General features: G+C 42.6%; 2 protein-coding genes and 1 long non-coding RNA gene across 6 annotated transcripts in view; 1 reads left to right on the top strand and 2 right to left on the bottom strand.

Annotated features, from left to right (window-relative positions):
- The window catches only part of LOC118362142 (serine/threonine-protein kinase N2-like), a 65,250-nt gene extending 60,873 nt beyond the window's left edge, over positions 1–4,377 (top strand). Inside the window, exons 15-20 of the mRNA XM_052465956.1 lie at positions 217–393; positions 1,758–1,820; positions 2,172–2,248; positions 3,445–3,695; positions 3,862–3,942; positions 4,063–4,377. Of these exons, the coding sequence (XP_052321916.1) occupies positions 217–393; positions 1,758–1,820; positions 2,172–2,248; positions 3,445–3,695; positions 3,862–3,942; positions 4,063–4,266 (853 nt within the window). The 3' untranslated portion in view covers positions 4,267–4,377. The remainder of the gene's footprint in view (positions 1–216; positions 394–1,757; positions 1,821–2,171; positions 2,249–3,444; positions 3,696–3,861; positions 3,943–4,062) is intronic.
- Positions 4,378–10,047: 5,670 nt separating this feature from the next.
- LOC127908257 (uncharacterized) lies at positions 10,048–10,964 on the bottom strand. Of its 4 annotated transcripts, XR_008066507.1 has the most exons (3): positions 10,908–10,937; positions 10,704–10,726; positions 10,048–10,662 (listed from the first exon to the last, which is right to left on the bottom strand). It is a non-coding gene; the product is annotated as an uncharacterized LOC127908257 (long non-coding RNA). The 4 variants fall into 4 exon arrangements; XR_008066508.1 differs by lacking the exon at positions 10,704–10,726 and having other exon boundaries at positions 10,931–10,964; XR_008066510.1 differs by lacking the exon at positions 10,704–10,726 and having other exon boundaries at positions 10,048–10,616.
- A 216-nt stretch (positions 10,965–11,180) lies between these two features.
- On the bottom strand, positions 11,181–20,890 carry LOC118362322 (kynurenine--oxoglutarate transaminase 3-like). The gene is made up of 13 exons (XM_052524936.1): positions 20,741–20,890; positions 17,570–17,652; positions 17,406–17,470; positions 16,964–17,108; positions 16,440–16,589; positions 16,088–16,174; positions 15,753–15,881; positions 14,046–14,166; positions 13,795–13,871; positions 13,129–13,218; positions 12,699–12,885; positions 12,103–12,176; positions 11,181–11,285 (listed from the first exon to the last, which is right to left on the bottom strand). Exons 1-13 carry the CDS (start codon positions 20,832–20,834, stop codon positions 11,181–11,183), a joined length of 1,407 nt encoding a protein of 468 aa, XP_052380896.1. The 5' UTR covers positions 20,835–20,890.
- Between the last annotated feature and the right edge of the window lie 7 nt (positions 20,891–20,897).

Raw genomic sequence — 20,897 nt, 5'->3', positions numbered from 1 at the left:
CCGTGACTTTGTTCAGGTTTTACATTTTGGCCCACTGGGTATTTGAGTTTGACATCCCTGGTCTATGTCATGGACAGAGCAGGTGTTCTTAATGTTTTGACCACTCAATATACATTTTGAGATGCATCTATATTGACGTATATTGCCGTCTCTGATGCATTAAAAAGCCTTAGAAATGATCTGTGGTAAAATAACTGACCTCTGTCGTCTCCTCAGCCTGATGTGTGAGAAGCGTATCTTTGAGACTGTGAACAACGTCAGACATCCCTTCCTGGTCAACCTGTTTGCGTGCTTCCAGACAAAGGAGCACGTGTGCTTTGTCATGGAGTACGCGGCTGGCGGTGACCTCATGATGCACATACACACAGACGTGTTCCAAGAACCTCGGGCCGTGTGAGTAACAACTCCTTATTCTCATTCCATACTATACTGAACAAAAATATCAACTCAACATGTAAAGTGTTTGGTTTCATGAGCTGAAATGGAAGATCCCAGACATTTTCCATACACACAAAAAGCTTATTTCTCTCAATTTTTGTGCACACACTTGTTTTATTGACATCCCTGTTAGTGAGCGTTTCTCATTTTGCAAGAGAATCCATCCACAGGTGTGGCATATGAAGCAGATGTCTTGAGGGTGTGTGCAGTTGGCATGCTGACTGCAGGAATGTCCACCAGAGCTGTTGCCAGATAATTTAATGTTAATTTCTTTACCATAAGCCAACGTTGTTTTGGAGAATTTGGCAGTACGTCCAACTGACCTCACAACCTCAGACCACTTGTAACCACGACAACCCAGGACCTCCACAACCTCAGACCACTTGTAACCACGACAACCCAGGACCTCCACAACCTCAGACCACTTGTAACCACGACAACCCAGGACCTCCACAACCTCAGACCACTTGTAACCACGCCAGCCCAGGACCTCCACAGCCGACTTATTCCCCTGCGGGATCGTCTGAGACCAGTCACCTGGACAGCTGATGAAACTGTGGGTTTGCACAACCAAAGAATTTCTGCACAAACTGTCAGAAACCACCTCCGGGAAGCTCATCTGCGTGCTCGTCGTCCTCACCAGGGTCTCGACCTGACTGCAGTTGGCCACTGGCACGCCCACCTTCGATGGCCACTGGCACGCTGGAGAAGTGTGTTCTCCATGGACGAATCCCGATTTCAAATGTACCGGGCAGATGGCAGACAGAGTGTATGGCGTAGTGTGGGCGAGCGGTTTGCCGACGTCAACGTTGTGAACAGAGTGCCCCATGGTGGGGTAATGGTATAGGCAGGCATCAGAATGCCATTTTATTGATGGCAATTTGAATGCACAGAGATACCGTGACGAGATCCTGAGGCCCATTGTCGTTCCATTCATCCTCCGTCATCACCTCATGTTTCAGCATGATAATACACAACCCCATGTCACAAGGATCTGGACACAATTCCTGGTAGCTGAAAATTGTCCCAGTTCTTCCATGGCCTGAATATATTGACTGATTTTTCTGATTCACATCCCTTCTGTCTATTCCCAGTCATGTGAAATCCATAGATTATCACATTTTTAGGGCCTAATGAATTAACTTCCTAATATGAACTGTTAAAATGTTTTGAAATGGTTGAATGTTTTTTTTTTTTTTTTTTCAATTATTTTTTTTTTATTCTGTGTAATTTCATAGTGGAGTCATCTTTGTTTATTCTCAGTTGGGTAGATTTTAATGTTGTTAATATCTAACAGCTCTATGTCCTGTCTCCATCAGGTTCTATGCTGCTTGTGTTGTCTTGGGATTGCAGTATCTTCATGACCATAAGATTGTATACAGGTACGACCATGAGATTGTATACAGGTACGACCATGAGATTGTATACAGGTACGACCATGAGATTGTATACAGGTACGACCATGAGATTGTATACAGGTACGACCATGAGATTGTATACAGGTACGACCATGAGATTGTATACAGGTACGACCATGAGATTGTATACAGGTACGACCATGAGATTGTATACAGGTACGACCATGAGATTGTATACAGGTACTATACAGGTACTGTACATACTGTACTATACATGAATTGGTTAGTCCCTTACTAACACCACATGTGATGATTTGGTACTACAATAGTTGACGAATGCCCCCTCTCTTGTATTTCTGTGATGGTCTTCTTCAGAGACCTGAAGCTAGACAACTTGTTGCTGGACACAGAAGGATACGTGAAGATTGCTGACTTTGGCCTATGTAAAGAAGGTGGGTGGAGAATTTTTATTTATTTAACTTGGTAAGTCAGTTAAGAACATATTCTTATTTACAATGACGGCCTAGGAACAGTGGGTTAACTGCCTTGTTCAGGGGAACAGTGGGTTAACTGCCTTGTTCAGGGGAACAGTGGGTTAACTGCCTTGTTCAGGGGAACAGTGGGGTTAACTGCCTTGTTCAGGGGAACAGTGGGGTTAACTGCCTTGTTCAGGGGAACAGTGGGGTTAACTGCCTTGTTCAGGGGAACAGTGGGGTTAACTGCCTTGTTCAGGGGAACAGTGGGGTTAACTGCCTTGTTCAGGGGAACAGTGGGTTAACTGCCTTGTTCAGGGGAACAGTGGGTTAACTGCCTTGTTCAGGGGAACAGTGGGGTTAACTGCCTTGTTCAGGGGAACAGTGGGGTTAACTGCCTTGTTCAGGGGAACAGTGGGTTAACTGCCTTGTTCAGGGGAACAGTGGGTTAACTGCCTTGTTCAGGGGAACAGTGGGTTAACTGCCTTGTTCAGGGGAACAGTGGGTTAACTGCCTTGTTCAGGGGAACAGTGGGTTAACTGCCTTGTTCAGGGAACAGTGGGGTTAACTGCCTTGTTCAGGGAACAGTGGGTTAACTGCCTTGTTCAGGGGAACAGTGGGTTAACTGCCTTGTTCAGGGGGAACAGTGGGTTAACTGCCTTGTTCAGGGGAACAGTGGGTTAACTGCCTTGTTCAGGGGAACAGTGGGTTAACTGCCTTGTTCAGGGGAACAGTGGGTTAACTGCCTTGTTCAGGGGAACAGTGGGTTAACTGCCTTGTTCAGGGGAACAGTGGGTTAACTGCCTTGTTCAGGGGAACAGTGGGTTAACTGCCTTGTTCAGGGGAACAGTGGGTTAACTGCCTTGTTCAGGGGCAGAACGACAGATTTTATTTTTTTTACCTCGTCAGCTCGGGGATACGATCTTGCAACTTTTTCAGTAGGCTACCCTGCCGCCTCTACGCTCTAACCACTAGGCTGCCTGCCGCCTCAGAATGTTCAACACCGTCAGCTCTTTAGTCCAGGACTAAGCTTAATCTGTGTCTGGGAAACTGGCCCTAGGGGTTTAATGCAAGACGTGTCTAATTCCCTCAGTCTTGAATAATAACCCCATTTGGTATTGCGTTGTAATAGTTGGCTTCATTGATCATCTCTGTCTGCCGGTGTGTTCCTGTAGGGATGGGCTATCAGGACCGTACCAGTACGTTCTGCGGTACTCCTGAGTTCCTGGCCCCTGAGGTGCTGACAGAGACATCATACACACGGGCCGTGGACTGGTGGGGCCTAGGGGTGCTCATCTTTGAGATGCTGGTGGGGGAGTCTCCATTCCCTGGAGATGACGAAGAGGAGGTGTTTGACAGCATCGTAAACGATGAAGTCCGCTACCCACGATTCCTCTCTACCGAAGCTATTTCCATCATGAGAAGGGTATGGTTTGTTTACTTGTGTATCTCGGGATGGTTATTTAGATGTAAAATAATTCAACGTACACTGAGAATTCAGTCGTGTTTACTGGACTATTGTTCATAATTTTTATGGAGTATAATGTAAATAAATGCCTGTTATTTTTGTAACTAACTCTACTCTTCCCCAGCTGTTGAGGAGAAACCCAGAGAGACGTCTTGGGGCTGGTGAGACAGATGCAGAAGAAGTTAAGAAACATCCGTTCTTCAGGGTAGGTTCCCTGTATTGGTTAGTTTATGAACTCTTCATAATGCATTATGAGCGCCTTCATAACACCTGTATGAGCTATACGTAATGAAATTCTCTCTCTCGACGGTCTGTATTCCCTCAGAGTGTGGACTGGGACGGTCTACTGGCTAAGAAGGTGCGGCCAGAATTCATTCCCACCATCAAGGGTAGAGAGGACGTCAGTAACTTTGATGACGAGTTCACCTCAGAAGTACCAATCCTGACTCCGCCCCGGGAGCCCAGGGTTCTGACAGCCAAGGACCAGGAAATGTTTGCAGACTTTGACTACATCGCAGACTGGTGTTAGCCAATTACCAGCATCCTGCTCCTCCTCAACACTACTACACCCTCCCTAACACTGTGAACTGTCTGTAACAGAGACCAACAGCAATATCAACACCCCCCCCTAAGGATATCAACACCCTCCCCCCTAAGGATATCAACACCCCCCCCTAAGGATATCAACAACATGTTGCTGCACTCTGTTCCTTGCTGTCTGTGCCATGTAAGGGATTGGCAATTTTATGAAGTTTTACTCAACTTTTTATTTGTATTTTTTTTTTTAACTGTCAATTTGAGACAGCTAAGAGCCATCATTTAGTCTTGTCAGATCACTGGGTCATTCCACATAATCACCTTCTCAGATCACTGGGTCATTCCACATAATCACCTTCTCAGATCACTGGGTCATTCCACATAATCACCTTCTCAGGTCATCTTCAGCTTTTTTTTTTGTTGATATTTCTCTGAACAAAAAAAAGGATAGACTGAAAATCAAGTTAATAGCTTATGTGGCGTGTAGAAATGGAATTATGGCCCAATAACAAGAAATGTATGAAAGGCGTTACCACATGTATCATTCTGACTGATCTAGCAGGATGTTATTGGATTTCTTTTAAAGTTGCCTTAAACAGTTTTAATGTTAACACAATTTAAGGGCTTTCAATCAGTAACGATCATCAGGTACTGAAAACCTACCAAAGCCAGCTGCCAAAAAATACAGTCTTCTCTTCTCAAACTATCTACATCTGACAGAAGAGACCTTGGCCAAGATTAGACATTGATTGGAGCACTTGAAAAGCAGTTTTAACTCCAATCGACGTTTCCTCTTTGATGGGTTTTCAGTTTTTGCTCCTCTCAAACACAAGCAGTCCCCTCCCCATACATCATGTATTGTGGTATTGAACAAAAGAAGCTAACTTAGTTTTATACTGTTTTTATAAGAAAGAACACTATCACGTTGACTCTGATGTACAGCATAATCATGTTTTACAGGATGTTTGGATACAGGTAGATGGAGATGCCAGACAGGCAGCTCGTGAGAGACTGAGCTATTTTCAAACGGAATGTATACATATATATATATATATTCACAATAACAAAAGTGTAATTGTTGTTGGCGTGTGACATGTCGAAACAAGAATACTTTTTTTGTAGTCATTTTGAAAAGACAGTCCTAGTCTGGTGTTGTGTTTGCTCGTGTGTGGAATGGTTCATGATGGTGTGACAACCACCTCTTCAGTATTTTGATCTCAATTTTAGACTGTTTTAAATGTTCTAGGGCTCGATGGCCATTTTTTTTTTTTTTTTTTTTTTGTCTGTTGGCTGAATCAGAATGTCTGCTGATTGGACCATGCTTTATCAGTCATTTATACAACTATGGTTCTGTGTGGCTAGCTCATGTCAAGAAAACATTAGACCAACATATCACAAGTACTTAAATACATACTTCATATAATGGAAGCAAAGTCTCTGGCTATTCCTCTTCAAGTGATTAGGAGATATACAGTGCCTTGCGAAAGTATTCGGCCCCCTTGAACTTTGCAACCTTTTGCCACATTTCAGGCTTAAAACATAAAGATATAAAACTGTATTTGTTTGAAGAATCAACAACAAGTGGGACACAATCATGAAGTGGAACGACATTTATTGGATATTTCAAACTTTTTTAACAAATCAAAAACTGAAAAATTGGGCTTGCAAAATTATTCAGCCCCCTTAAGTTAATACTTTGTAGCGCCACCTTTTGCTGCGATTACAGCTGTAAGTCGCTTGGGGTATGTCTCTATCAGTTTTGCACTGAATTTTTTTCCCATTCCTCCTTGCAAAACAGCTCGAGCTCAGTGAGGTTGGATGGAGAGCATTTGTGAACAGCAGTTTTCAGTTCTTTCCACAGATTCTCGATTGGATTCAGGTCTGGACTTTGACTTGGCCATTCTAACACCTGGATATGTTTATTTTTGAACCATTCCATTGTAGATTTTGCTTTATGTTTTGGATCATTGTCTTGTTGGAAGACAAATCTCCGTCCCAGTCTCAGGTCTTTTGCAGACTCCATCAGGTTTTCTTCCAAAATGGTCCTGTATTTGGCTCCATCCATCTTACCATCAATTTTAACCATCTTCCCTGTCCCTGCTGAAGAAAAGCAGGCCCAAACCATGATGCTGCCACTACCATGTTTGACAGTGGGGATTGTGTGTTCAGGGTGATGAGCTGTGTTGCTTTTATGCCAAACATAACGTTTTGCATTGTTGCCAAAAAGTTCCATTTTGGTTTCATCTGACCAGAGCACCTTCTTCCACATGTTTGGTGCATCTCCCAGGTGGCTTGTGGCAAACTTTAAACGACACTTTTTATGGATATCTTTAAGAAATGGCTTTCTTCTTGCCACTCTTCCATAAAGGCCAGATTTGTGCAATATACGACTGATTGTTGTCCTATGGATAGAGTCTCCCACCTCAGCTGTAGATCTCTGCAGTTCATCCAGAGTGATCATGGGCCTCTTGGCTGCATCTCTGATCAGTCTTCTCCTTGTATGAGCTGAAAGTTTAGAGGGACGGCCAGGTCTTGGTAGATTTGCAGTAGTCTGATACTCCTTCCATTTCAATATTATCGCTTGCACAGTGCTCCTTGGGATGTTTAAAGCTTGGGAAATCTTTTTGTATCCAAATCCGGCTTTAAACTTCTTCACAACAGTATCTCGGACCTGCCTGTTGTGTTCCTTGTTCTTCATGATGCTCTCTGCGCTTTTAACGGACCTGTGAGACTATCACAGTGCAGGTGCATTTATACGGAGACTTGATTACACACAGGTGGATTGTATTTATCATCATTAGTCATTTAGGTCAACATTGGATCATTCAGAGATCCTCACTGAACTTCTGGAGAGAGTTTGCTGCACTGAAAGTAAAGGGGCTGAATAATTTTTCACGCCCAATTTTTCAGTTTTTGATTTGTTAAAAAAGTTTGAAATATCCAATAAATGTTGTCCCACTTCATGATTGTGTCCCACTTGTTGTTGATTCTTCACAAAAAAATAGTTTTATATCTTTATGTTTTGAAGCCTGAAATGTGGTAAAAGGTCGCAAAGTTCAAGGGGGCCGAATACTTTCGCAAGGCACTGTAGGTTGTTGAGGTATCCATGTAGTGTATTCTAACAAACAGGGAATAATGGTGTGGCATGGGGCCAAAGGGGAATACGGTTCACACTCTGGTAACATACACTACCAGTCAACAGTTTGGACACACCTAGTCGCTCAAGGGTTTGTCTTGTTTTTTCTACATTGTAGAATAATAGTGAAAACATAAACAATGAAATAACACACATGGAATCATGTAGTAACCAAAAGAGTGTTAAACAAATCCACATATATTTTAGATTCTTCAAAGTAGTCACCCTTTGCCTTGATGACAGCTTTGCACACTTGGCATTCTCTCAACCAGCTTCACCTGGAATGCTTTTTCCAACAGTCTTGAAGGAGTTCCTACATATGCTGAGCACTTGTTGGCTGTTTTTCCTTCACTCTGCGGTCCAACTCATCCCAAACCACCTCAATTGGGTTGAGGTTGAGTGATTGCGGAGGCCAGGTCATCTGATGCAGCACTCCGTCACTCTTCTTGGTCAAATAGCCCCTACAAAACAAATGATAGTCCCACTAAGAGCAAACCAGATGGGATGGTGTATCGCTGCAGAATGCTGTAGTAGCCATGCTGGTTAAATGTGCCTTGAATTCTAAATAAATCAGACCACCGTCATCAGCAAAGCACCATCACACCTCCTTCACGGTGGAACCACACATGCAGAGATCATCCGTTCACCTACTCTGCATCTCAAAGACACAGCTTTGGAACTAAAAATCGCATATTTGGACTCATCAGGCCATCATTTCCATCGGTCTAATGTCCATTGCTCGTGTTTCTTGCCCCAACCAAGTCTCTTCTTATTGGTGTCCTTTAGTAGTGGGATCTTTGCAGCAATTCGACCATGAAGGCCTGACTCACGCAGTCAGTCTCCTCTGAACAGTTGATGTTGAGATGTGTCTGTTACTTGAACTCTGAAGCATTTATTTGGCTGGTAATTCTGATGAACTGATCCTCTGTAGAAGGGTCTTCCTTCCCTGTGGCGGTCCTCATGAGAGCCAGTTTCATCACAGCGCTTGAAGAAACATTAAAAGTTCTTAATTTTCCAGATTGACTGACCGTGTCTTCAAGTAATGATGGACTGTCGTTTCTCTTTGCTTATTTGAGCTGTTCTTGCCATAATATGGACTTGGTCTTTTACCAAATAAGGCCATCTTCTGTATACCACCCCTACCTTGTCATAACACAACTGATTGGCTCAAATTAACTTTTAACAAGGCACACCTGTTAATTGAAATGCATTCCAGGTGACTACCTCATGAAGCTGGTTGAGAGAATGCCAAGAGTGCGCAAGGCTGTCAAAGGCAAAGGGTGGCTACTTTGAAGAATCTCAAAATATATTTAGATTAACACATTTTGGTTACTACATGATTCCATAGTTTGTCTCACTGTTCTTCTACAATGTAAAAATGGTAAATTATGAAGAAAAACCCTTGAATGAGTAGGTCTGTCCAAACGTTTAACTGGTACTTCATCCTGAAATGAACACTCGTAGATAATAAACTGGTACCTCTAGTGAAACCTGACAAACCAGCCTCAAGTCACGTTTTCAGACCGTGTGTGCGTGCTACACTACAAGTATACTCTGACTCCGATGAGTCTGACTTGAGAAACAGGATCCCTCTCCCACGGTCCAGGGCTGCACATGGAAGAGGCTGTACCGTGCCCCAACCTGCGTGACTGGTCTGAAACAGGGTGTGTGTGTGTAGTTTGACAGCGCAGGAACCAGCCATGCTGACACTGTATAAACATACTGCTGATAAAGGAGGGTGATGTTACATTACATTTAAGTCATTTAGCAGACGCTCTTATCCCAATACTGTTTAATCAAATGCATACAAGTAGATGTAGAGCAGTGGCGATATCATTCCAGGAATATTTTACAACGTTGCGTTTGATAGGAAACTCCATCTTTTTCCTGCCCCCTTTACTAAGTGATATATGGGAATTTGTTGTCTACTGAAGGTTTTAAGCATGATAAAAAAACTGTGTCTGGCTGGCGGTACTTCAGGAAAGAGTCTGGCTGGCGGTCCTTCAGGAAAGAGTCTGGCTGGCGGTCCTTCAGGAAAGAGTCTGGCTGGCGGTACTTCAGGAAAGAGTCTGGCTGGCTGTAAATATTTGCATGAATGAAAAATCATGATAATGGTAGCATGATCACATTTGGGCCCACTACAATAAGTCCAAGATTTTTCTAAGGTATATATTGACTGTGAAGTATGTACAGTATAAAACCAAGCTAGCTGTGAAGTATGATCAGTCTTTATAAAAACCAAGCTAGAGGTGAAGTATGATCAGTCTTTATAAAACACACCTGGCCTCCGTTATAAAAGGTGTAGGAGGATACTGTATGTGCCCATAATCCACTGGTCGGACATCATCAGGCAGACAAGGTTCTACTGAAAGCTAGGATTGCTAGTGCAAAGTACACACAGCGTAGGCATAAATACTCCCTGCTTATTTCCACTTGGTATACAATGCCTCTACAGTAGGCGTATCCTATCAGATCATGTACCTATAACTCCTCCCACCAGCCTCCTCTGGTGTACTATCCTTGTTTTACCAATACATTAATGTGACAAAAAAAGTTATTTTACGAACAGTCTCATCATACACAGAACCACAGTCCGTTTTAGCTACCCATGTAGGTTAGAGCTGACTGAATTCCTGATATTTTAAAAAGTTAGATTTTATTCACAGACGAAATACAACACCAAACCAGGAGGGCTACACAGGATCAAAACTGTTCCATCCCATCATATGAAGGGTACAGAAAAACGATGACAGGATGACGAGTGCCACTCAGCGAGCGCTTATGTCACAAAGAGGAAATTCAAACCTGGAAGTTAATCCATTCTATGTGTCATATAAAATCCAATCAAATGAGATAAAACTCAAACCAAAAAAGGCAATAAAAAATGAATTAATAAAAGAACATAAAAACACGAAAATGTCTACAAATATAAACAGGGCAAACAGTTCCATACCTGTCCTACAAACTGTTCCATACCTGTCCTACAAACTGTTCCATACCTGTCCTACAAACTGTTCCATACCTGTCCTACAAACTGTTCCATACCTGTCCTACAAACTGTTCCATACCTGTCCTACAAACTGTTCCATACCTGTCCAACAAACAGTTCCATACCTGTCCTACAAACTGTTCCATACCTGTCCTACAAACTGTTCCATACCTGTCCAACAAACAGTTCCATACCTGTCCTACAAACAGTCCCATACCTGTCCAACAAACAGTTCCATACCTGTCCTACAAACAGTTCTATACCTGTCCTACAAAAGTCCCATACCTGTTAAACAGTCCCATACCTGTCCAACAAACAGTTCCATACCTGTGAGACAAACCGTTCCATACCAGACAGGACTTCCATTTTACCTGTTCCAGTTCTTGAGAATACCTGTCCTACAAACCAGGGTCCATCCTGTTCTACAAACCGTTCCAGACCTGTGATGACAAACCGTTCCATACCTGTCCGTTACAAACTGTTCCATACCTTTCAAACTGTTCCATACCTGTCCTACAAACAGTTCTATACCTGTCCTGAAAATAGACGTGTTATAGGGGTGTATTTCTAAAAACTGGGTCTTGAGACAAATCTTCCATCCAGACAGGACTTATTTTACTTGTTCCAGTTCTTGAGAAAGCCCGGCTGCACCCAGGGTGCTGTCTCAACAGAGACACTCTGAGACAGGTGATCAACTTGCTGATATCAATATTCACATTGAACTAGTGCTTCAAAGCAAACCTTTAGAATACATCTACAATGTTATACATACTTTTTATGTCTAATTATTGAATGCATTCATCTTGTGAAACATAGACGGATATTTCATGTCAAACTGTTCCCTAAAAGCATCACCACAGAAGCTGTCCCAAATGGCTGCCAGTTTCTACAACAAAACCACGACAACAACACTCAACAACACACTCTGGAGAGTTCAACTTGCTGATAGTAATTTTCCTCATGTGAACTAGTGCTTCATTCAACAAGCCTTTTATACTACCTACAATGTTAACATACAGCAATTATTCTGCATTCATCTTGTGATAGTAAGTGATATTTCATGTTAAAATGTTCCCTAAAATTACTGTTACCACAGAGCTGTCCCAAATGGCACCCTATTCCCTATTGTAGTGCACTACTTTAGACCAGGACCCTATGGCACCCTATTCCCTATTGTAGTGCACTACTTTAGACCAGGACCCTATGGCACCCTATTCCCTATTGTAGTGCACTACTTTAGACCAGGACCCTATGGCACCCTATTCCCTATTGTAGTGCACTACTTTAGACCAGGACCCTATGGCACCCTATTCCCTATTGTAGTGCACTACTTTAGACCAGGACCCTATGGCACCCTATTCCCTATTGTAGTGCACTACTTTCGACTGGCCAAAGGAGGTGCAATATACGGGCTCCCGAGTGGCGCAGAGGTCTAAGGCACTGCATCTCAGTGCATAGAGGAGCCACTACAGACCCTGGTTCGATTTCAGGCTGTATCACAACCGGCCGTGATTGGGAGTCCCATAGGGCAGTGCACAATTGGCCCAGCGTCGTCCGGGTTTGGCCCGTGGTAGGCCGTCATTGTAAATAAGAATTTGTTCTTAAAACTGACTTGCCCAGTTAAATAAAGGTAAAATAAAGGGAATAGTGTGCCATTTGAAACGCAGATAAGATGTGGCATCAAGCTGTTGGTTTTTCCTTACCTTCTCCTTAATCATCCACTTGACAAACTTGTAGTCGTAAGGCTCATCATCTCCCATATGAGACAAGTCCTCATCTACAACCATGAAAAATATAGTAGGGTCAAACTATAGCCAGTTAGTAATGAAGGGTCCTTGTAGTTGTTATGCCAAACGGTCTGCAGGTAGAAACTCTTTATGTTTGGTCCATCCTCTTTGTTATCTACTGTTAAATAAAACAGAGACAGGACCTCTCCACTTCTGATCATCCCAAGCCTGTTTGGTAGCCCGGTCCAGTTTAGCGTTAGTCTGGCCCAGTTTAGAGGTAGCCTGGCCCAGTTTAGAGTTAGCCTGGCCCAGTTTTGCGTTAGTCTGGCCCAGCTTAGAGTTAGCCTGGCCCAGTTTAGAGTTAGCCTGGCCCAGTTTAGAGTTAGCCTGGCCCAGTTTAGAGTTAACCTAGCCCAGTTTAGAGTTAGCCTGGCCCAATTTATCTTTATTTCCTAATTTCCTTGGACATGACAGCAAATGGAAGATCTTATGTCATCTTTACCACATTGTTAAAATCACATCTACACAACAACCAAGTAAAAACGTACTATTTTCAAAAAAGTGTATCTTACTAAGAGGTGTGACGTCCACGCACATGAAGTACCCTCCCTCAGGTATGATAGGAGACATGCCAACGTCCTGTAGGATAGCAGCCATGCGGTCCCTCTTCCCCTCCAGCTCCACGGCCAGAGAGGAGAAGTAACACTCAGGTTGACCCATCAGCTCATAGTCCCTCAGCAGGCCCTGGGCCACAGCCTCCTGCAGAAACAGATCATAGTCTTGATACACATGCATTATTCAAAGCCCTACGGGCCCTGGTCAAAAGTAGTGTGTTATATAGGGAATAGAAATGTTCTTCGGGTTTCCATTCTCTCACAACTAGGCAAAATGCGTTGTTTTGACGAGAAGTTTGGGTTTTACAACAGTATTTGAATTCCCACTCATTTGATTTCTTAACACTTCAACGGAATACGTGTTGCTAGAATGATGAGCAGGCCTTACCTGTAGCGGCGTTGGACAGGTGTACAAGGTGTTCTGCATAACAGTCTGAAGGTGCTTTATCAAGTGTTCTGGCCCTATAGACCAGCCAAGCTGCACAACAAAGACTACTGGTTAGAATATACACAATCATTTCAACTGAACTGCACATGATCAAACACACACACACACACACACACACACACACACACACACACACACACACACACACACACACACACACACACACACACACACGTAATAAAACAAACGGGACACACACACACACATCTCTAAAACGCACGTAATAAAACAAAGAGGTTTCCCATGGGACACACACACATAATACTCTAAAAGTCATAACAGAGGTTTCCCATGGTAACAGAAATCCCTAATCTCTAAAGGTCATGACAGAGGTTTCCCATGGTAACAGAAATCCTTCATCTCTAAAGGTCATGACAGAGGTTTCCCATGGTAACAGAAATCCCTCATCTCTAAAAGTCATGACAGAGGTTTCCCATGGTAACAGAAATCCTTCATCTCTAAAGGTCATGACAGAGGTTTCCCATGGTAACAGAAATCCCTCATCTCTAAAAGTCATGACAGAGGTTTCCCATGGTAACAGAAATCCCTCATCTCTAAAAGTCATGACAGAGGCTTCCCATGGTAAAAAGCAATCCCATTCCTTACCTTCCAACCCGTCACACTAAAGGTCTTCCCTGCACTGCTGATGGTGATCGTTCTGTCCCACATGCCAGGAAGAGTGGCTAGCAAAACAAAACAGAGGGTTGTGGAAACCGTAACCTAGGTAAACAAACTATTAAACTGAACTAAACGGAATGAAACTACAAACTACAATGAACTAAAGACAAAACACAGCTGTTGCCTTATATGATGTGAGGAATTGTGTTCACAGTCTAAAAACGATGTAAGTACAGTACCTATTTTAATGTGTTGGTGTCCCTTGTAGATGAGCCATTCATACACCTCATCACTGATGCACAGAGTATCGTGTTTGATGCAGAGGTCGGAGATAGTCTGAAGCTCACCCTTGGTGAATATCTGGAATATGGGACATGGATTAAACACAGAAACTCACAAGTCAGTGTGATAGGGACAGGGTAGTGATGTATTTTAAGTCTTTGTTTAGTTAACCAGGGTGAACCATTTAGACCAGAATAACGTATTCACAAGGGAGACCTCGCCAACAGGACATAGTTCAGACGGCGGAATAAATTGGAAAATGTTTCTCGGACTGTCACGCCCTGAGAGACGTTTTATTTGGTTGGGTCAGGGTGTGCTTTGGGGTGGGCATTCTATGTTCTATATTTCTATGTTCTCTATTTCTTTGTGTTTGGCCTGGTATGGTTCCCAATCAGAGGCAGCTGTCTTTCGTTGTCTCCGATTGGGGATCATACTTAGGCAGCCCTTTTTCCCTCCTTCAGTGTGGGATCTTGTCTTTGTTTGAGTGCATGTAGTTTGCACGACGAAGCGTTTCATTCGTTGTATTGTTTTTTTTTTTTCTTGGTGGAACATGTTAAATAAAAGAATGTACGCTTACCACGCTGCACCTTGGTCTCATTCTAACGACGAACGCGACACAGACAGTAATCACTCAATTCTACTATGCCTACTTCATGAGAATTGCCGCAGAGGAAAGGGGGATTTGTCAGTTGTACAACTGAATGCATTCAACTGAAATGTGTCTTCTGCATTTAACCCAACCCCTCTGATTCAGAGAGGTGGGGAGGGGGGGGGGGGTCGCTGCCATAGTCAACATCCACGTCTTTGGCGCCCGGGGAACAGTGGGTTAACTGCCTTGCTCAGGGGCAGAATGACAGATTTTTACCCTGTCAGCTCGGGGATTCGATCCAGCAACCTTTCAGTTACTGACCCAAAGTTCTAACCACTAGGCTACCTGCTCTAACCACTGGGCTACCTGCTCTAACCACTGGGCTACCTGCTCTAACCACTGGGCTACCTGCTCTAACCACTAGGCTACCTGCTCTAACCACTGGGCTACCTGCTCTAACCACTGAGCTACCTGCTCTAACCACTAGGCTACCTGCTCTAACCACTAGGCTACCTGCTCTAACCACTGGGCTACCTGCTCTAACCACTAGGCTACCTGCTCTAACCACTAGGCTACCTGCTCTAACCACTGGGCTACCTGCTCTAACCACTGGGCTACCTGCTCTAACCACTGGGCTACCTGCTCTAACCACTAGGCTACCTGCTCTAACCACTGGGCTACCTGCTCTAACCACTGGGCTACCTGCTCTAACCACTAGGCTACCTGCTCTAACCACTAGGCTACCTGCTCTAACCACTAGGCTACCTGCTCTAACCACTGGGCTACCTGCTCTAACCACTGGGCTACCTGCTCTAACCACTGGGCTACCTGCTCTAACCACTAGGCTACCTGCTCTAACCACTAGGCTACCTGCTCTAACCACTAGGCTACCTGCTCTAACCACTAGGCTACCTGCTCTAACCACTGGGCTACCTGCTCTAACCACTGGGCTACCTGCTCTAACCACTGGGCTACCTGCTCTAACCACTAGGCTACCTGCTCTAACCACTGGGCTACCTGCTCTAACCACTAGGCTACCTGCTCTAACCACTAGGCTACCTGCTGCCACACTTACCTTCCCAATGGGGTTGTTAGGAGTGTTAATAATGATGGCCTTGGTCTTTGAGGTGAATTTACTGGCTAGTTCCTCTGGATCCAGGACCCAGTCAGCACTGGAAACACTACTGGTCTCCTTATTGGATCTCTGAGGTGTCCGTGAGGAAGACAAGAGAGAAGTCAAACACTGCATGTCATTCTGCAATATGTATGTTTCCCACAATTACTCAAAACCTCAGACTATAATATGTTTGAATAGTAGTAGACTTACAAGTCGTAATGGTATCAAGACAGGTGGGCCCACAATTACTCAAAACCTCAGACTATAATATGTTTGAATAGTAGTAGACTTACAAGTCGTAATGGTATCAAGACAGGTGTTGCCCCTGCCATTCGAACCATGGGTACATAGCAATCAAAGAAGGGTTCGATAATTATAACCTAGAGGGGAGAGGAGAGGAAGAGGACAAGAGAAGAGAGGAGAGGAGAGGAGAGGAGAGGAGAGGAGAGGAGAGATTACAGATACAGGTGTAACTTTTATGAAACATTATCAAAATGTGAAAATGGTTCAGAAAGGGTGACATGTCCTCCTAGCCTGGTCCCAAATCTGTTTGTTACGACCATAGGAGTTGGCAATACAACACAAACAGTGCTGGTACCAGGCTAGATATTAGTCAGTAGGTTTAAACAAAGAATAACCCCTCACCTCATCTCCCACTTCCACCAGTGCCTGCATGGTACTGAACAAGGATCCATAGCCACCTACTGTGACCAGTATCTCCTTGAAAGGATCAATCTGGTGTCCATACACTTTCCCATACACCTGAGAAAGAGCCTTCACCAGAGACGGGTGGCCCTGTAAGAGACCAAACAAAGTACTAGTGTCAGAGAAGCAATACAAGATCGTGTACACTTACACATGACTGGAGGCAATCTAATACCGATGTTTTATTTAACTAACAGAGCTTGCTGTGTACTGTACTGTAAAGTGACCACCACCCTGTTATACAACACATGACCACAGTTGACCAGATAAGCTCACAATGATCTAGAACTTACACACAAGTCAATCTATACAATTGCAGGCTGGCTGGCAGGTTGGCAGGCTGGTATGGTACATCATTAAACAGTCAATATGCCTACCGGTGCTAATGACTATGGGTTGATGCACTAAATGTAGGCCTAAAATATCCCATTTCAATAGATAAGGTACTCTGTTATTAGACTTACAAAGCCTCTTGTGTACTGGTTGAGCTTGTCCACTGCAGCAGCGTTAGCCAGGGCCTCCTTGACGTAGGCTGGGGGAGGAATGTCAGGGTAGCCCTGACCCAGGTTCACTATGGTGGGGTCTGCTGCCACCGAGGTGAAGGCCACCCTGACACCAACACGGACAGTTAGTTACTGTGCCTTTAATTAATTAAATGAAGGAATGTTTTTAAAGCACGTTACGATCCCCCCCAAGGTGGGACATTATTGGAGTTTAAAGTTCCTTTCAAGTTATATTAGTCGTATGTACGGGATACACATGGTATACACCATCCAATGAATCGCTAACTTGCACACCGCAAAGCAAAGTGGTTCGCAGAGTTCGAGACTCATTCCCGCCAGATGCTACCCTGGTTTCGTTAGTGCGACCAACGTACAGATCTTGGTAACCTGGCAACGAACTTACCAAACATTCTTGTCCAGTCCCTCAATCCTTTTGGAGTTTGTATGCCTTGATGATGTCATAACACACTGAGACAAAGAAATAGAGATGCCAGGAATAAGCAAGAACATCTACCCACAACATTACATTAGGCTATAACAACGATATAAACATGTGGTAACACTCACCTGTGAGTAGGAGATGTTTCTGATACAGTTGATGTTAATCAAGCGGCATGCAGAGCTGAGGGTTCCACGTGTAATGTTCATATCTACAAAACAATTACAGATCAAAATCATTTTTAATTTGACAGATCAACACTGCAATACAAAGACTGATGATCCCCAAAGTGAACTATATTTCTGTCATAAACAACACAATGACTAGAACTGAATGATTGCACAGCATGGCAGCTGTGGTGCAACTTAGAAGTAGCCCAAAAATCTGCAATGTGTGACCAATCCATTTTCACCTGCGACATAGTTTTCAAACTGGTCCAATTCCCGGACATGGTAACTCTGATTAGCAGAGACCTGTCTCGATTCTGCTCTTTCTTCTACTAACAAATGGGAAATTATTAAATTCAGAATTTGATGTCTTGCCATCACTGCTGGTAAAATGCTAGCTCGGGAAAGATTCTCCGAGCAGATGGATATTATTGTTGATATTAACAGGCTGAGCAATAAACGTGATTTAAATGAAGATGAAAAAGCTGAGCTCGCTAAATGCCAATGTGAACTAGACGAGATAGATAACGATAAGGTGCAGGGTGCCTTCATCCATTCAAAAGGCCAAATGGATTGGAAAAGGTGAAGAAAAAAACAAACATCTTATTTCTTTAATTTGGAGAAGAGTAGGCAGACTAGGAATAGTATTACATGCCTTCCTGTAAATTCAACTATAACTGATGATCTTGAGGTGATTAATAAGAAAATACACTCTTTCTACAGTTCATTATATCAATCTCATATTTCAGAAGGCGACTTGGATTCCTTTTTTGATTCAGTTAATAACTCTGTTAAGCCTATAGAATAAAGGTTTAAGAAACTCTGTGATTCTGAAATAGATATTACTGAGCTGGACCAAGCCGTTAAACACATGCCTATAGGTAAATCACCTGGACCGGATGGCCTGAATCCTGAATTCTATCGACATTTTGGATCTGATATTAGAGTTATTGCTTTCGTTCTACAAAGAGGGTATTGCTAATGCTATCTTACATCCTTCTTTGAGACAGGGACTAATAGTTCTTATACCCAAACCAAAGAAGGACTCTCTTTACCTGGACAACGTTGTTGACAACTGACTTACTAGCCCATGTCTATGCCAATAGGCTGAGAAAAGGCCTTGATGATATAATCAGTGTAACTAAATCAGGCTTCATTTTATTTTACCTTTATTTAAATAGGCAAGTCAGTTAAGAACAAATTCTTATTTTCAATGACAGCCTAGGAACAGTGGGTTAATTGCCTGCTCACGGGCAGAATGACAGACTTGCCAGCTCGGGAGTTCTGAACTTGCAACCTTCCGGTTGCTAGTCCAACACTCTAACCACTAGGCTACCCTGCCGCCCCATTAAAGGAAGGAGTTTCCATAACCATATGCAATTGGTTTTTAGATATTTTAGAATACAGTGGGATAATGGAAGATGTTTGAATTCCTAATGAAATGTGATTTTGACCCTCCAAAATTAACTGTGAAATTGTCTAAGTTTCCCCAGCTATTTCTTCTTCTGGAAAATGATATACAAACACAATTTTTACCCCCACAAAACATTGATTTGGAATAATAGAGTTATTAAAATGAATAGGAAATCGATTTTCAAAGGCCTTTGGTTTGACAAGGGTATTAATTTTGTATGTGATTTGGTCGACAACACTGAGTTTTTGCCGTTTGATGAGTTCATTGGTAAATTTCAGGTTAATATTACTCAAGATAGAATATTTGCAAAGCAATTCCACTTCCTTTACTTGGATTTACTAAGAACAATTTGTTATATTATGAGGTTGTTCTCTCTTTTCCAAGTTAACAAATGAATGACTTGAATCTTTTTCGATAAAAAATGCAACAATAAGTGGATACGATTGGCAGTTAATGAAGCCATTTTTGGTGATTATAATTCAATATATTGCTATGGAAGTGACCAGCCCATGCTGTGGTCAAAAGAGAACCCCTTTTACCTTACTTGTCCAGTTATCCCAAAAGTTAAAGAAACTAATTTTAAAATATTTTCTTCCTTCTACCCTGTTAATGATTTATTGCACAAAAGACTCAATTTTGACAAAATGCCTTGAGTTTTTTGGTCCTTTGATTCAGAATCTATAGAGCATTTATTTTCTTCATCCTGCCATTGTAGTAAACTATGGATTGAAATTCATGAATGGTTGTGTATAAAATCTCAAGAATTACCTATGTTAACCTTTGATGATATTAAATGGTATTATGCCTATCCTTGTAATTCCGATCATAACTATTTCATTAACATTATTATTCTCTTGGTCAAATATTATATTTACAAATGTAAATGAGGCGGAAAAATTCCTTATTTTGTAGCTTTTTCCCTGATTTATATTTGGCAAGGTTAAAGCACTTCTGGCACCATGTTATGATCTTAGTCATATGACTGAACTGTGCAGTGCAGTAAAGCACATGGAAACGGCTCAGCTTCAAAATATTAGTAGTGATCAATTTAGTGACACCCAAAGCATGCCGGTCCCTAGTAATTGATCGTGTTTTAAAAAAGGCCTTACACGGCCCTAAAGCAATGTATAATGTCGGGGCCCGTCGGGCTCTGGTTGCAGAGCTCCAAACCCAATACAACCGGACGTTTCAAGTATTCCGGATAGCACGGATCATAAAATATGTAGCTGAAAATTCTAGTTCACTTACTTGCAAATAGAGAGAGGAGACGCCTTAAGCAAAACTAGTTCATGTTTTGCGTCGTAAGATTCTACACGTCAAATTATCCCCACCCCCAACTCTGACCAATCGAATCAGTGAATAGAATGGTTCGTAGTTATACAACTGAACACCATTAATGATTGACACTTTCGTGATTCAGAGAGTCTGATATACATGTTTAAAAGTAAAACGTTTATAAAGTTATAAAACGTAATAGTTTTAAATCGCAAAGTATTCAATTACGAAACGTACAACATTAATAAGAATCCCATATGTATTGGGAAGCCAAATGTATCAAAATATCCGCAGCAAATAGCAGTAACGTTATATATTTCATGAATTTTGTCATGAAACTTCACTGCACGTCATTGAAATTATTTCTGAACAAAAGCGAGCAAAGCTAAATAGAATGACACATGTACTTGAAACTGACATTAGGACATTGCAAGCATACTTACAACTGAAGAATAGACCTACGATATTTAACTGGAGGAAAATGTGGATTCCAAGGGGAAAATGGGTGTGTCGACTTCTCTCCAGCTCCAGCCACATTAAAGGCACATGCAGCAAATTGTGTTTCAGACCAATTCAGACCTACCACTCGGTTACATATAA

This window comes from Oncorhynchus keta, chromosome 1 (genome assembly GCF_023373465.1).
Source record: "Oncorhynchus keta strain PuntledgeMale-10-30-2019 chromosome 1, Oket_V2, whole genome shotgun sequence".
In the NCBI taxonomy this organism is placed as follows: domain Eukaryota; kingdom Metazoa; phylum Chordata; class Actinopteri; order Salmoniformes; family Salmonidae; genus Oncorhynchus; species Oncorhynchus keta.
This window is presented reverse-complemented; position numbering and strand designations above follow the sequence as displayed.